Below are 15,672 nucleotides of genomic sequence, written 5' to 3'. Positions count from 1 at the left end.
GTATTTTTCTACATCCCTTGTTTAATAATGATCTTCTGCCGCAGATTCTTTGCAGTGGTGTCGGCTGGGGTCGCTGTGCCCGTGCAGGGCAGGCCGTGGGCAGCCACGTACTTTTTATAGGCCTCCCGGATTATCCTAAAGGCTTGTACATTAGCGTATGGAATGTCCGTGATGGGGTCTCTGTAAAGCGCAGGCTTATGGGTAACAGGGCAGACCTCCTGGACAGGAATTCGAGGAGCAGGGGACTGGGGAAAGAAACGCAGGAAAGATTCATCATCACTGAATGTGATGTAGGTGCGGGAGCATTTGGCAGGGTTTACAGCAGCTGTGTTAGTGGATAGGACACTAGGTGGGGCAGTAAGGGTTGATACTGACTGGGAAAGAGCTTGTGGAAGGTGAGGTCCTGGATTCTGCAGGGCATCTTGGTCCAAACTGTTAATGAGGTAACGATAAAAAAGAAAAAGACATAAGAGATATAAAGATAAAAAGGTGCTGATTTCTGATTTCTATTTCTGATAGAATGATGTATGATACAGTACATACCTTTATAAAAGTTGTTTTTTGATTGTTTATTCTATTTGTATTCTACTTTAATCATGTTTAACATGTTTGTTTAAATATAAAAAAGATTTACACATGTAGAACTCAACAGTACTTTTGAAAAATGTTTAAAATAATGTATGTACACATTAGATGCAGAAAAAAATAAAACGTCTAAATAAAAATAAAGGTATTTTTAGGTCAAATGATGAATGAAAGTATTTGTAAACAAAAGAGCACTCATACTTTATCTGCCCAGTATTAAGTGCCAGGCAATATAAAGATTAGATAGATCTTAGATCAAATGTACGCCCCACCTAAGATAATGAAAGTCTAAGTCTAAAAAGCAAGAGTCAAAAGCAAAAGCAAAAGAAATATGCATGGAGACATTCAGAAAGAGATGAGAAACCAGTAGAAGTACCCCTCTACATCCACGTTTTCCTCTTTAAGAGTGACGTCCGACACCAGGGGCATGAGCACCGAGTGATATCGGATAACAGAACCCACACACTGACGCTTCATATGAACCTGTTTTTTCTTGTCTGCCTCCAAACGCTCATAGTTTTCTGCACACAAAAAAATCACAAACAGCTATTAGCATTCAAGTTTTACAGACAGAACAATCTGCAAAAGTATCAGTTATCAATTCCTCACCCAGTGATCGAAGGTTAATCTCTGCTGTGACCTTGGCTTCCGCCAAAAGTTCAGCCTGGGTCAAAGGTCGCTCATGTCTAGTACCCTTCCTTCGACGTGGAGCGACCTGCCTCTCCTGTAGCCTCAGGTACGTTAGCCGCGTGTGTTCGGTCGTGGACTGACGTACAGACTTCCTGTCTAAGACAAAAACAATTCCTCAGATATTGATTTGGATATGTTTACTAACATTCACTCTTGTCTATTATCTCCAACAGTTTATGATGTGGTCGACACGTGTGTAATTTGTTGGCTTTCCGGGGAGGGATGTAAAATTGACTCATTGACAACTTATTGATTTTTTTTATCTTTAGTAGCACTAAAAACTTTTATTGCAACAAAACAATGACTACATTGATGCTGTTTTGTTTGTGTTTTATGAGTTTCGATTAAATATGCAATCAGTTATTTCATTATTTTTGAAAACATCTGTTATCATTAACAGCAACTCACTTCCTGTTGAATAATGTTGTTATGATAATGTTTACTTTCTTTACGGAAACTTTTTTTATGGCAGTCACTTCTTAAGAAGGAGGGAGGGTAAATGTGTTTGTATATCACTGCATAAAAATAAATAAATAAAAATTGTCAAATTTCAAGCATTCAAAATCACTTTCAACAGTTTGCACAATGCAACAAAACTTGTCAATCTGATTAATTGATTTAGTTCCACACATTTTTTGAGCAATGAACTGAAGTGACTTCTTTCAGTTAAAGGGAAGAGCAAATAAAAAACATTATAGAATATACTTACACTGATCATTAAAAAGGTTGGCTATGTATGTTCGGTTATGTCTTGTGCATGCGTGATCAAAGTGAAAGACTCTCACTCTTGCTGATGTCCTCCTGTAGTTCAGGGGGGTTGTATTTGTCGATCTTTGTCTTGTCTGTCCTCCTGGGCAGTTCAGCCAGTTTCCGTTGTTTTGGTTTCGGCCGCACCACTTTAACGGGCTCCTACACAAACACAAGGATCTGGGATTAAAAAGGGTGTAAAAAAATTAACATTTTGTCATTATTTACTTTAGGTACAGAATGTACTGGTCACTCTTTTCCATACAATTTCTAGCTTCAAAAAAAGATGCCAAAAAAGCATAAAACTAGTCCATACAACACACACGTGCATTATATTCCCAGTCATCTGAATAACTCTCATACTGTATACCTTATAGGCTTTGGTCACCACTCTGCTCTTCCGACGTGGCCCGTCCTCCTCCTGCTCGCTGTCAGGTTCATCCCCTTCATCAATGTCAAAGTCACTGTCCACCTCATCTTCCGTTTCAGACAGGTCACCCTTATACTCTTCATCACCTGATTCCTGTGCAAATCAAGTTTTGAGGACTCAAAGTCAAAGATGAGACTAGACAGGTGCAAATGACTACATATTACTGCATAGATAACGTTCAATTAAATATCTAATTTATTAGACTAATAAATTTGTATTAAATGAATTAACCGTCAATATAAGCATCTGATCACCCTCGAATGAGGGTTATGTCAGCCCAATTATTGCGTTCATTTTTAAAAGCTGCTTTATAGTATGTTATGAAAAGCTCTAAACAATAAATATGAGAGAATATATATTGTAAAAATCTCCATACAATACATTGACAAAAAAATAAGGCGAAATATTCTAAATGCGCACAAATTATATAGAAAAATACATATAGAAAAATACATATAAGTATTATAAACTGTGTGTTATAAGTTAAACTTTTTACCATATAGGCGGAATAAATAAAAGGACAATGACTCCAGAGAGTCATGGGATAATGATCTCCTGTAAGTCAAGACAATAAATCAGGGTGACAGGGCACATTCTCACAGAAACAAGTCATACAAGTATAAATGTATTACATTTGTCAACACAAGCCAACGACAAGCCGCACAGGTGATGTTTCATCACTCACGTCGTGAAATCCTCCATAGGTGGTCTTGTAGAACTCATCCTCCTCTTCTGCATCCAGCAGTCTGGACATGCGGTTTCCCGCCGTCTTTCGAGGAGCCCTGCTGAAAGCTAAACTCATCCTGACACCAAAATATATTTCACTATCAATCAGATATGTAAAGTCAATAAGATACGCATTTATAATAAAATGAACGACATGACAAGTTCAAATAGAGCAGGGTTAAATTGAGACCAGATTTCAGGATAGGACTCAAATCTGTGGAGCAAATTAAATATTACTGTATCATCAGGTTAATAAATTGAAGGTTTTCAAATTATTATCAGATCATGCCAGCATGACAGAATAAACGTTAGACTCACTAGTCTAATGTGGCATTAAGAGTAATCGATCTATTTCCAGACCAAACTAATAGAACTGATGAGATTCATCCCACGGCCTCCAGGTGGAGACAGAGGTGGAGTGAGGACGTCTGAACTAAAGTGCCCTCGTGTTGGTTCATTTTCAGAAACTTTGTGACACCAGATGTCACACATCCTAGTCAAATGACATCAGGAAAGTATATTCTATGAAATATATAGTTATGTAGTTTTCCTACACATTTTCACCAATGATTTGCCATGTTATGTAGCTATAGCCAACTGGATAAAGAGTAAATAATGTTATATTTTATATCTGCACTCACAAAAAGCAGCATTTACCAAATTATATATTTAAATGTCGGGCATAACCTGAAACATATATTCACTAAAACTGATAAAAATGAATAATTTGTGAAAAGGTGTGATAGGGTGGTTGCTGTTCTCCTTGTTATTAAAGTTGTGTTCATGGATCATTAGCATTCAAGGGTCAGCAATATGTTTCCATAAATAGTTGTAAAAATAAAATAAATAAACACTATTGTATCTGTCTATTTATGTGACAAAGTGGATATGTTGCTTGACGAAGGTTGTTGAGCATTAAAAAAATGTATGTTAAATAAGATATTTTTTTTACTCTGAAAACTGTTTAGTGCACTTTGTCAAATGTTGTGAACCTCATAACTCATATATGTATGCATCAATAATTTGGTAATTTTTATGATTGCCCATGTCATTTGCTCACTCATTTGTACAGTAGCGCTTCAAAAGAAAAAATCTCAATGAAACCAGATAAAAAATGTCAAATATTTCTGCTGTATATAAACACAAACGAAAACAGCATTCTAACATTTTTATTTTTCCTTTCGATATGTCATGAATCAGTTTTTAAAACCTCAAGATGTTTCAAAAATGCCACATAATCTTTTTTTTTCCGCCCAGACCCAGGTATAGAATAGCAATGCAAGTTACACTGAAAGAGACTGATTCTAAGTTTTGCAGAACTGTGTCGCTCACTAATCGATCCTGTATGTTTGTATACCACTGTAGGATAAATGGGACATACTTCAGATTAGCCAAAATGCTCTGGTTATTTTTTTAATGCGTGATACGGAATTGCTGCTAAACAACGATATTTCATATAGAAATTTTAAAGGCAAAATATTTTAATCAAATCAAACATGAAAATCATCAATACAATGTCTGGGGACTTTACCTTTGAGGAGTTGAGGGGGAAATACCAAGGCCGAACCAATTTAACGATTTACATTTTTTGTAAAAGTCCATGGGGAAAAACAGAGAAAGGAAACTCATCACCATAATGGGAAACTCTGTATACAAAACAACAACACTTTGTCAAACTGCCTACATTTAAATGAGATAAGAGGTAGGCTACTCATTACAGGGCTGGAAAGTTAAAATACCATAACTAATGGGATCTTGGCAAACTTTCAGGTTGCAGGAAGAATTCCCAAGAGGTCAAGATTATGTGAATGCCATGGTCCTGTACTTGTTTTCCCTTTCCTGGTGTGGGAAAGGCCACCCATGCAGATCTCTCTCTCTTTCATCCAAAACACACACACACAAACAAATTCCTATATCCAAATTTCCTTTGATGGCCAATATGCAGGGACTTTAACAGAATAGGCCTATATTTAAAGTACGTAATCTACCAAAATGGTAGTTTTTAATCTCTGAATTGAACATAGACAATACACATTTGCTAGTCGTTTCTGGGAACGTAATGAATACAGCACTGACAGAACACAATTGTCCTTGGAACAAAGCTGCAGTGTGAGCTGAGCAAACATTCAATGTCATTCCTTCTCAACCCATTTACATTCATTTGAAAAGCAAAGGTATAAGGCATGCACACCCAACAAAGTTTACGTTCTTTAAACGCTTTCAATTTAAACACTTGGTGTGTTAAACCATAAAGCAAGTATTTGTTTTGATGGTGGCATGCATTCAATTCCTCCCACGCTGAAGGTAATTGACATAGAGGTGTGCTAGCATTGTTTCAGCCATAAGGAATAAGGAAGATGGTAATTACGGGATCTGTTACAAAAAGTCATAAAACAGCTGATTCTAGAATTTCTGTGTTGAGAATGAACAGGTTTCGGCTTTTAAGAAAGAATGCAGATGCCATCAATGAGAGCTTTGTGCTCAGAATGGTGTTTGGTTTCTTTTTTTTCTTTGATGTCTGGCTTTAGTGTTCCCTGTTTCTCTCTCCCTCTCTCCCTCCCGGAGTCTCTGTAGAATACAAAAACATTCGTGAAACTGAGAAGGGACACGCTCATTCACAGAAGAAATCAAAGCGGCCCCTGACAATATTGCATTGCCATTAGTGCGTTTACAGACTGGAGTCTGTTTGTTGTTGTTGTTGTTGTGCGGTACAGAGCTCAAAGGCTCTATCGTAGGCTGTGTGATTGGTATCATATGAAGGATGTTGTTGTTAGGGCCACTGAATACAGACATTATTTTGAGGGCTTCGGTGGAAAATGATCTCACAATTTAGGAATGTGAAAACACGCCGCTGCTGGGAAGCGAGGTTTGTGGGGGTGTTACATATCCCATATCCCCCCCGCCCCCCTCCTCCTCCTCCCTCCTCTCGACAGGCATCTGGAATGCAGACCACACGCCACTAAAATAAGAGGCAAGAGTTGGTCAGAGGAAATGATGAATCAAATGAACATCAGATAGAAATAGTGGGTAAAAAACTCTTTCCTTTCATAGTGTCCAGCGTTAATCAGTGAGTAGAGAAGAATTATGTGCAAAAAATTAGTCCAGTTAGACTAGTTGTTTGACCCAATTAGTATCAGTAGATCTCAATGGGACACGTATGTTATGAGGTATTTGGGTTGAGTATAAATTAGGTTCAGTCTTTGTTTGACCTGTCATTCCATTCTGCATCAGTGTCCATGTCAAAAGCATTACATCGTGACATTACATAAGGCCATGGGTTCTGTTTGGGCATGTTTGAGGGCTGATGTTTTGACCTCAGAACAGAATGTTCTTGTCTGAATCCATGGTGACGTAAGGTCTCAGACGTCCAGCCCACCGCTCACATCATGACCTCTTTTTGCTAGAAACAGAGAGAAGAGTAGGCCTTTTGATAAGGGGATCAAGAAAAAACAACTGTTTGAATATGTTATACAAGTCCCTCTGGAATGTACTGTTTCTACAGAATGTTAAGTGTCTGACCTGGAACTTTGTTCACTACTATTCTAAAAAAAACTAAAATTCTAAATCTAAAATTTTTGAGATTCAGATCGAGACGCATCAGTGAAGTGAATCATACATGTATGAAATATGTAGAATTTTTCAAAGATAGAAAAAAATGTTGTCTGTTTAACAAATGGTGAAAGGAAGCGCATTTAACATTCAGAGAATGTTGATTCTTAACCTCAGGTGCTTAAACTAACTAAAATATTATGTGAGATTTGCCATTTTTTACCAATTTGGGACATAAATACAGTTTAAAACCCAGTATGTACGTTGTTTTTTAATAGATATTTTCCAGCAATAAAAACAGCAAACTAAAATAGACAACAAAAAAAACAGGGTGGCAAATTTTGTCTAAAATTAAACTGTCACTCAATTGGAGCTATAGTTGGTTTGTACAGTTATTAATAAACTTACTCTAGCATTCAGGTTTGTGGTCAGTTTTTCAAATGTTTTTTAAAGAACTCTCTTATGCTCACCAAGGTGGCTTTTATTTCCTCAAAAATACAGTAAGAACAGTAGGCTATTGTGAAATATTATTACACTTTAAAATAAAAGTTTTTTATTTAAATATTTAAAAATGTATAATCTAATGACTCCAGTCTTCAGTGTCACATAATCTTTCCAATATTCTGATTTGGTGCTCAAGAAACATTTCTAATTTCTATCAATGTTGAAAATGTTGTGATGCTTAATATTTTGGTGGAAACTGTAATTAATTTTCTCAGGATTCTTTGATGAATAAATAGAAACTTCAAAAGAACAGAAATTATCTGAAATAAGTCTTTACTGTCACTTTTGATTAATTTAATGCATCCTGCGGGACACAGTTCATAAATGGCAGTGGCATACTAATCATTAATCAAATGGTTATGTGACCAAGATATAGAGGCCAAAAATATTTGCACACTTAATAACATCTCTGAGAAAAAAGGAAAAAAAACACATCACTGCAAACATTTGAACCAGCAAAGCAAACTCATTTACCAACATAGCATCACTTTGCTTGCATAAATCTTCATTAAATTATATCCCAACGTGTGAAGCTATGCCATAAATCAGTTTAAAAGTGTCCAGGATAAATAAACACCACCACATGTGACTAAAAGGTGGGCAGTTAAAATGACAAGACCTACCTCAAACAAACATACGTTGATATACACACACCCCGTACTGACAACAGCATGTACTAAAGCACTTTATGTTCTTAAATACACAACCTGCCATACGTGTTGCAGTTGATTGTGTGAACATATAGTTAAACCAACAGTGCAACATTTTAAATGTCTTCACAATGCACCAAAGGGATAAATTGACTCGTTTGTATTAAGATATGAGTTTAATGTTTACTTCGGTTTAATGCGCTTGGTCCTCTAATAGAAAGAAGTCAAAATGTATACACCTTCAGGCATGTAACAAATCCACATTATCGGTAAAAGGGTGCACCGCATACCAATCATACTCGAGCCTTATGAGATTAATGAGGCAGGTACCAAAACTCAACTCCCACGTATCTTTCATCACCTAACGAAACTATGAAAGGCAGTAACAAGATCATCATTATGCATGCCTATGCATGCACTTATCAATCATGTGGTGTTTATCACATTTTGATATAAACAAATTCTGATAATACTTTAAAACTTTGTGATTGCCATTTGTTCTTTCGACATGAATAGTGTCTAAATGATTCATTAATTGAATATAATAAAATAGCATTCTACAAAAAGCTTTACACCGAAGAATCTGACCAGCTATTTAGCAAGATGTGTTTGACAATGATGATGACGAACAACAAGACAAAAGACCGAGGAAGTAAACCCTACTTCTTTTGATTTAAAAAAATCTATGCTAGAAACTTAAGCAATGAAACAAAAACGAAAAGCAAAAGTTTGACTTTTGAGATTTCTTGTAGTTTTAGCATGTCACTGCCAAGTTATTGTTTGGCAGCTAGCTTTTATTTCCCAGAAGATGTGGGAAAAATATCAATGAATGCCAGAACATGATGACATCAAAACATCAGGCATTGCTGCCAACAGATCAGACTATGCCATGGTATGTTCAAAAACCAAACAGGACAAGCTGTGTCATGCTGCATGTGGGTGACATAACAGCCATAGCTACAGCATGTGACTGCGCTGTGTACATTGTACATTTCAGGAGAGAGGAGCATTTGAAACTTTAAAAGATATTGAGATGTTTAAGGTGAAAATGACAACAAAGCCCTGCCTGCTGGAAATGTGTTTCTAAGTAACTGAGCCCTGCATGGGAAAAAGAGTTCAGAGAGATCAACTGAAATAAGAGTCGGCCGTGGGAACAGAACAGTGACAAGTTCTCACGTGTTTATAGTTACTGTCAAGTTCGCTGTCAAGGTCAAGGTCAATGTCCTATCAGAGTATAAATAGCTTGTACTCAATGTTATTTGGCCATTATTACAAGAAGTGTTTAAACCATGACCATTTGAGAATCCATCTTTTTTTCCTATGCATTTGAGGGCAAGAACTCTGCAAAGAAATGTCTTAAATCATGCGTTAACACATAAATTGTTGTATACATCGACAAATTTATAAATACTAGACATTTACTTAGTTAGTGCACATATAGTCTCTGTTCATCCAGATTTTTTTTTTTTTTTTTTTTTTTTGTCAAAATCTGAAAATTACCTTTCTTTCGGAAATGGCATTCCTTGTCTGAATATTTCATTTTTATGGACTGGGTAGAACATCGTATAACCAATCCCCTGGTTGACCTTCAGTGAGCTAGAGATGGAAAGGAGGTGTACTAAAATCAAGCCCCGCCCTTTATTCAATATTTTGTTTCACTTTGAAATATGTCAGAATACTGAAGTTGGTTGCAATGTCCAGTTCATGCTAACTAGTTTCTGCTAAGAAAAAAAGTCCAGTACGATGTACAAAATATTAATTTGTGCAAGTTGCACACTGCAACAATATTACATAATCCCTCTGAGGTCTTTTCATTATAGTGTAATACATCTGTAGTTATATTTTAAATATTATATTAATATGTTTGAGCCCCTAAGCCTAACCCTATCCTAAACCTATAACCATTCCTCAATGATATAAAACAATGCAACAGGCAGATAAATGTACAGCATAGATCTCGATTTTTTTACCACACCTATAACATAAATCATAATGAGATCATATTATGAACATTTAAACCTCTTTAATCTGATTTGCCAACAGTGCCTGAGACTCTAATGTTATCTGACACTCCTCCATTCACGTTGATAAGGGGATCAAGAAAAAACAACTGTTTGAATATGTTCATATTATATGTTCACAAGAATATTCAGTGCTGACAGCAGTCATCTGAGAACATTGTTGGAATTTGCGTAGGTATACCTGAAGTTTTTGGAATGTACAAAACCCCTATTTGATGGCAGTGTTTTTGCAACAGAAATGTTCAATCCAATGTTGTATATTGATATATGGATGAGTAAAAAAATTAAACTAAGACACCTGCGAGTTGCACAGAACCTTTGGCCTATTTACAAGTGTATGCAGCATGCAAAACAGCTGACAGGTGAACAAACTATCCCTTTATACTGTGTTGTGCATGTGTTTACATTTTATTATCTGCAACATAAAACCTCCATCTTCTGAGGAGTTAGTCAAAGTGAAAAGTTTCTTCATTTACATTTCTTCTCAGGCAAAGTTGTCCACCCCCTGGAACAAACATGCTGCAGCAAGACACTTTTCATGACAGCATTTTGGCTGCATTTACAGACATGCGTGGGTATTTTGACATTCACGATGCAAGAATTATAAATGTATAGACACACAAAAGAAAATAATAATAATAATTATCTCCACCAGAGATGCATCATGCAAAATAATTGCAAATCATTTTCAAATAACTTCCTGTTTGTAAATGTGTGTGGCTTTGACTGTTTCCTAGTAGCCTCCTAAAAGCTACAGATATGTGACAAGCTGCAAAGAGAATCAACAATCTTTCTATGCAGCATACATTTGGACATGATTAATTAATTAATAAAAAACAAGTTTCTCTATTTTTATATGACAGCATGTGGTAAAAACTCCAGAAATGTTCAACCTTTAAAACAGTAGAAAGCAGAACTCCACTGATAGAGAAATTCCAAAGGACTGACCCCATTTCCCCTTAAAACAAAAAAATTCCAGTACTTCATGCTTACCAAATATTTTGATTTGATGACTTGTAATAATTAATTAACCTTTATTTAACCTTTATCTTACACACTTGTAAACAAATCATTACACAGTTTGACTCTGATTATACAGTTTGAGTAGTAAGTTTAAAAAGATCCACCTTACAGATCAAAGTACAAGCCACATTCAGTCTATGGACAATTCTTAACCTCTATGTCACACCTCTATGATGTCTATTTCTGTTTTAGGGCATTCAATCATCTTTTTTATCGTTTAGTCGATCGTATAGGAGCAATATTTCAGGCCTATCTTAATCTGCAAGTCATCCTTTTGATCTCTTTGAATATTCTTGTGTATTCTTATATTCTTGAACAAATAAGAATACACAAGTAAAGAATATTCTTGAACAAAATAAACAAATTATACTCTCACAAACAGAAACCTATTTACTATGATATATAATACACTCCTGTAACATTTTATTCATAAACTGCAAGACTATGTCCTTTCTTTAGCATTTGCAGGTCTGATCAAAGAGTAATGCAGTTTTATACAGTGGTAAAAGTACCAAGAAGTTAATCATCCTTTACCGGAATCTTCTATAAAGAAAAGTGAAAGTAACTCAGTACATTTCTACTTGGGTGAAGGAATTTACCTATACGAGCATGTAACTCAAAAAGAAAAGAGGACTGGACACTATACTATTGTTTTAAGAAAAATTACAGAATATAAAATATGGATAAAAGCAGACTCATACAAAATACAGACTATATGGAATAATGAAGTGCCATATTATAAGGACATTGTGGCATCACACAATATGTTATGGCGAATTATTATAGAAAAACTATTAATTAATGAAGACTTCCACGGAAATTACACTTATGGTATAACAACAAAAGTATTTTAATTCCTTTTTTCACAATTGCTATGCTAATATGCTCTATATAGAGTGACTTTTTCTCAAACCTGATGGTATACAAACATGTCATACAGCTGGAGTTGCTCTCAATTAAAATCATACCGATTGCACAAAATTTTTGACCACAACCTTTTCACAACAACAGTCAGTCTCATATGTTATAACAAGTTATTTTGACAATGAATGTGTGGCAGAGGTCAATAACCCTCTGGCCTTGTTCAACTCATACATTTTGCAGTCTAAACATCAAAACAGACCACATTGCCACTTAAAACTAGTCTGGACCTGCTGCCTGTTGACCACATGTCATTGAATAAATCCTCATGACTGTAAACATGGTGACTTAGAGTAAAATCTCTACACAAACATACTGGTGTCTAAATCCAAAAAGTGGTCTTCCATGATACCTGACACTTACTCAGTATTTCTCAATACTCTTCTGTAAATAGTTGTTTTAACCTCTAGCACTGGAGTTCTCAATACTAACACATGAAGACGACAGATTGCTTTTTTTTAAAGTTGTATCTGATTTATATTTCATCAGCTATTGAAACGTCAGCATTACCACAAAGTACAAAGTGCAACAGTTCCAAATGTTCAAAATCAGTTTCTTCTCAATTGTACCATATTTGGTGTAGCTAAACTCTCCCAAACAGAGTAACATCTTTTGGATTATGCATTTACATGTGCATGGAATTAATGATCTAGGACGGAAGCCTCCATAAGAGGAAAAAACGTGAGAGGTGCCGGAATGAGGGAAATCAGATCAGATGAGGAGATTGTATTTACATGAGGAATGCTAGTCGACAGCCTTCTACATGTGACTCATGAATCTTTGCTCATGTGTTTGTGTATACAGCAAGGAACACTAATTGCAAGATGCAAGTCAGGCGACTCAAAAGGCAACAGTGAGTCAGGACAATCTTTTTTCCAGTTTTCCACCCCTACACTGACTAATATAGACTACACTGAGAATTGTTTCACCATTTAACCAGAAGTCTAATTATTTGAAATATTTATTAAATACATAAATTACACATTAAAAAATAGTCAGCTGAGGGGTCAGAGGTTGGCACACACTTTTTTATTTTAGAGCAGTTATCTTTATGACATAATGTGGAAGTGACGTGTTTTTCCTCGTGGAATCATGCTGTGGTAGGGGAAAGGTCATAAGCCTGATGATCCAGCAACGACCTGCCATGACTAGTAGAATTTTTCTTTCACCAAGATACCATGAAAGCTACACTGGGAACTTGATACAAAAAATATATATAAGGAAAACCTTTTTAAAGTTAAACAGCAGGGTAAATGATCAAGCAGGGCCACTAGCTTCCCTGCAGAACATGTAATGGGATCATTTGGACAACACTTTATGGCCAAGGTTTTGAAGATGCATGATATTTAATGACTGAAATAACTTGAAGTCATATACACCTATAGGATGGCTTAAGGGTGAGTAAATCATGGGGTAATTTTCATTTCGAAGTGAACTCCTTTAACGCAGCTGATTATATTTCCTGCGTTAACTACTTGGCACAAGCTGATTGGTTAATGTGGCATCTGCAAGCCAATGAGCTTGCTGCTCACAACATTAAAATGGCTGGTTGGCATTTCAGAGTTCCTCCAAAACCATCCACCTTCCCCAGCTCCACCTGAATAGATCTGCTATGGGTAATTTATACCCATAGCAGATCTATTTAGGTGGAGCTGGGGAAGGTGGATGGTTTTATATTTAAATAATGATCCAGGACGGAGGGAATATATATATATATATATATATATATATATATATATATATATATATATATATATATATATATATATATATATATATATGCTATTTGTGCAGCAGCAGTATATGTCTAACATAATCACAGCACCGCATCAGCGTATGTGTTGGCAGTAACAAGTTCCTGTACTTGCTCTGCAGCAGCAGCAATAATCGACAACAGCAGCAATTCAGCAATAGCAGCGTAGCAGATCTATTCCACCAGGACCAAATAAATTAATATTGTCATAACCACTACCATGCTAAAATCTTCAGAGAGTTGTCATGATTGAAATATTGTATATAGAAGTATAAAGACCCAATTATATTAAAGGGGTGGTTGAGTATGATTTCACTTGTCTAACATTAGTTAGTGTGTAATGTTGCTTTTTGCAAAGTTACAACGCTCAAAGTTCAAAGCAAAGGGAGATATTTGCTTTTAAAGAAAAGGACTACAACAAACGGCTGGTAGGGACTACACGACATTCCTCCTGGGTTAGTGACATCAGCAAGCCTAAAATGTACATAACCCCCGCCCCCGGGAACACGCAGTCCATGTTGAGAAGATGAAAAGTTGTTGTACTGTAGCCTATAAGATTACATTTGTGAGTCAGCTCAAACTTTAGCATCCATCTTTTCACATGCAATAGAAAGTCACTCTGTGTGCATCTCACAACAGTTCCTATACGAGCGATTTATAGATTACCATGAAAGAATATTCTAATTGAAGATAGTTAACTTCCACATCAGCAACATAAATTCATCAACTAACCATTCAGAGACGTCCTGTTGCAGTCTACATGTTGTCACTTCTTCTTCTTGAGTCTCTCCATCTTTGTCTGACTCCGTTTTAACATTAAAGGCAGAACAGTTTTTGTCATTTTAGTGTGTTTGCCTGAGGTAATCGCGCACACAAACACACACACACACACACATTCATTTGCATTTAAACGGCCAGGCACAAAACGGTGCGTTTTTGCAAACCCTCAAAAAGTGACAACTTTAACATGCTATATAAAAATATCTGTGGGGGTATTTTGTGCTAAAACACACATACTCTGGGGACATCAGAGATTTATTTTTCATCTTGTAAAAAGGGCATTTTACCACCCCTTTAATACTGTGGAAAATTGTATATTATAAATGTGTTGATTGTGTTAAATTGCGTTGAACTGTTATTTGTATTATTCAAATAATTTTCATGTATATATTTTACAAATATTATTTACTTTAATCAAATGTTTTTTTATTTATCTATATTCTTTTCATTTTAATACATTTTATTTGTTTATAGTTAGTTTAATCTTTTTTATTATTTTATTTATTTAAATGTTTTTTTACACTGCTTTTCTTTAAACTTTTTTACGGACCTCCTAGGTCCCTGCTTGAAAACCCATGCTTTATTCAACAATGCATGCTCCTCTATTGTTCCACATTCACTGAAGTCAATAGACAATAGGCCTACATCTAACAAAGCAGTTTCTAATAATAAATGCAGTCCGGATATGCACATTGTTTGGACACTCAATATTTATTTGTACATTATTATGTTCCACTGGATTTTTATCCACACCAAGTCTATTGTATAACACAGCATTCTAGAATGTTTGATACTGATTGGCTGATGGGCGTTCTAATGTTTTCCAAATAACAGCGCAGCTATTAGTTTCACTCTTACAGTTCGATATCACTTTGTCAATGTATTTCAGTTATTCAAAAGAACCAAACTTTTGTGTGTGGCTTTTAACCGCTCATTAAAGATGTCGGTTTTGTAATACTTAAAAAAAAAAAAAATACAATTCCAGGACTACTATAGCACAAGACAGATTAGTACATGTGTTGTCACATGGCTTTACCTGTATTCCACAGAGTTTAACAGCCATGTGCCTCCTGGCTCAGGTAACCACAGCAGGTGAACTGGAGGATCAGGTGAGGCCCTGTGTGTGTCATTACCATAGTCCTCATTAGACCCCACGGGTGGCCTGTAACCAGACACGAAGCCAATCTGAGCAAATAAGCACACTCACACAAATATTGTTTAACTTAGCCAAAAAAACAACTACAGACTTCCTAATGAAGGACTAAAACATTTTAGGACAGGTGTTTTTGTCAG

General features: G+C 35.9%; 1 protein-coding gene and 1 long non-coding RNA gene across 2 annotated transcripts; both read right to left on the bottom strand.

Moving 5' to 3' along the window:
* Nucleotides 1–8: 8 nt before the first annotated feature.
* vps72b (vacuolar protein sorting 72 homolog b) lies at nucleotides 9–3,512 on the bottom strand (the record flags this gene model as incomplete). Its single annotated transcript, XM_079625142.1, has 6 exons — nucleotides 3,138–3,512; nucleotides 2,393–2,545; nucleotides 2,061–2,184; nucleotides 1,195–1,371; nucleotides 962–1,106; nucleotides 9–432 (listed from the first exon to the last, which is right to left on the bottom strand). The coding sequence occupies exons 1-6, from the start codon at nucleotides 3,252–3,254 to the stop codon at nucleotides 9–11; spliced, it is 1,140 nt and encodes a 379-aa protein (XP_079481268.1). The 5' UTR covers nucleotides 3,255–3,512.
* A 2,097-nt stretch (nucleotides 3,513–5,609) lies between these two features.
* On the bottom strand, nucleotides 5,610–15,548 carry LOC307005237. The gene is made up of 3 exons (XR_013799243.1): nucleotides 15,416–15,548; nucleotides 6,005–6,578; nucleotides 5,610–5,746 (listed from the first exon to the last, which is right to left on the bottom strand). It is a non-coding gene; the product is annotated as an uncharacterized lncRNA (long non-coding RNA).
* Between the last annotated feature and the right edge of the window lie 124 nt (nucleotides 15,549–15,672).

The sequence above is a fragment of the Phoxinus phoxinus genome, assembly GCF_949152265.1.
Source record: "Phoxinus phoxinus genome assembly, chromosome: 10".
Taxonomy (NCBI): Eukaryota; Metazoa; Chordata; class Actinopteri; order Cypriniformes; family Leuciscidae; genus Phoxinus; species Phoxinus phoxinus.
This window is presented reverse-complemented; position numbering and strand designations above follow the sequence as displayed.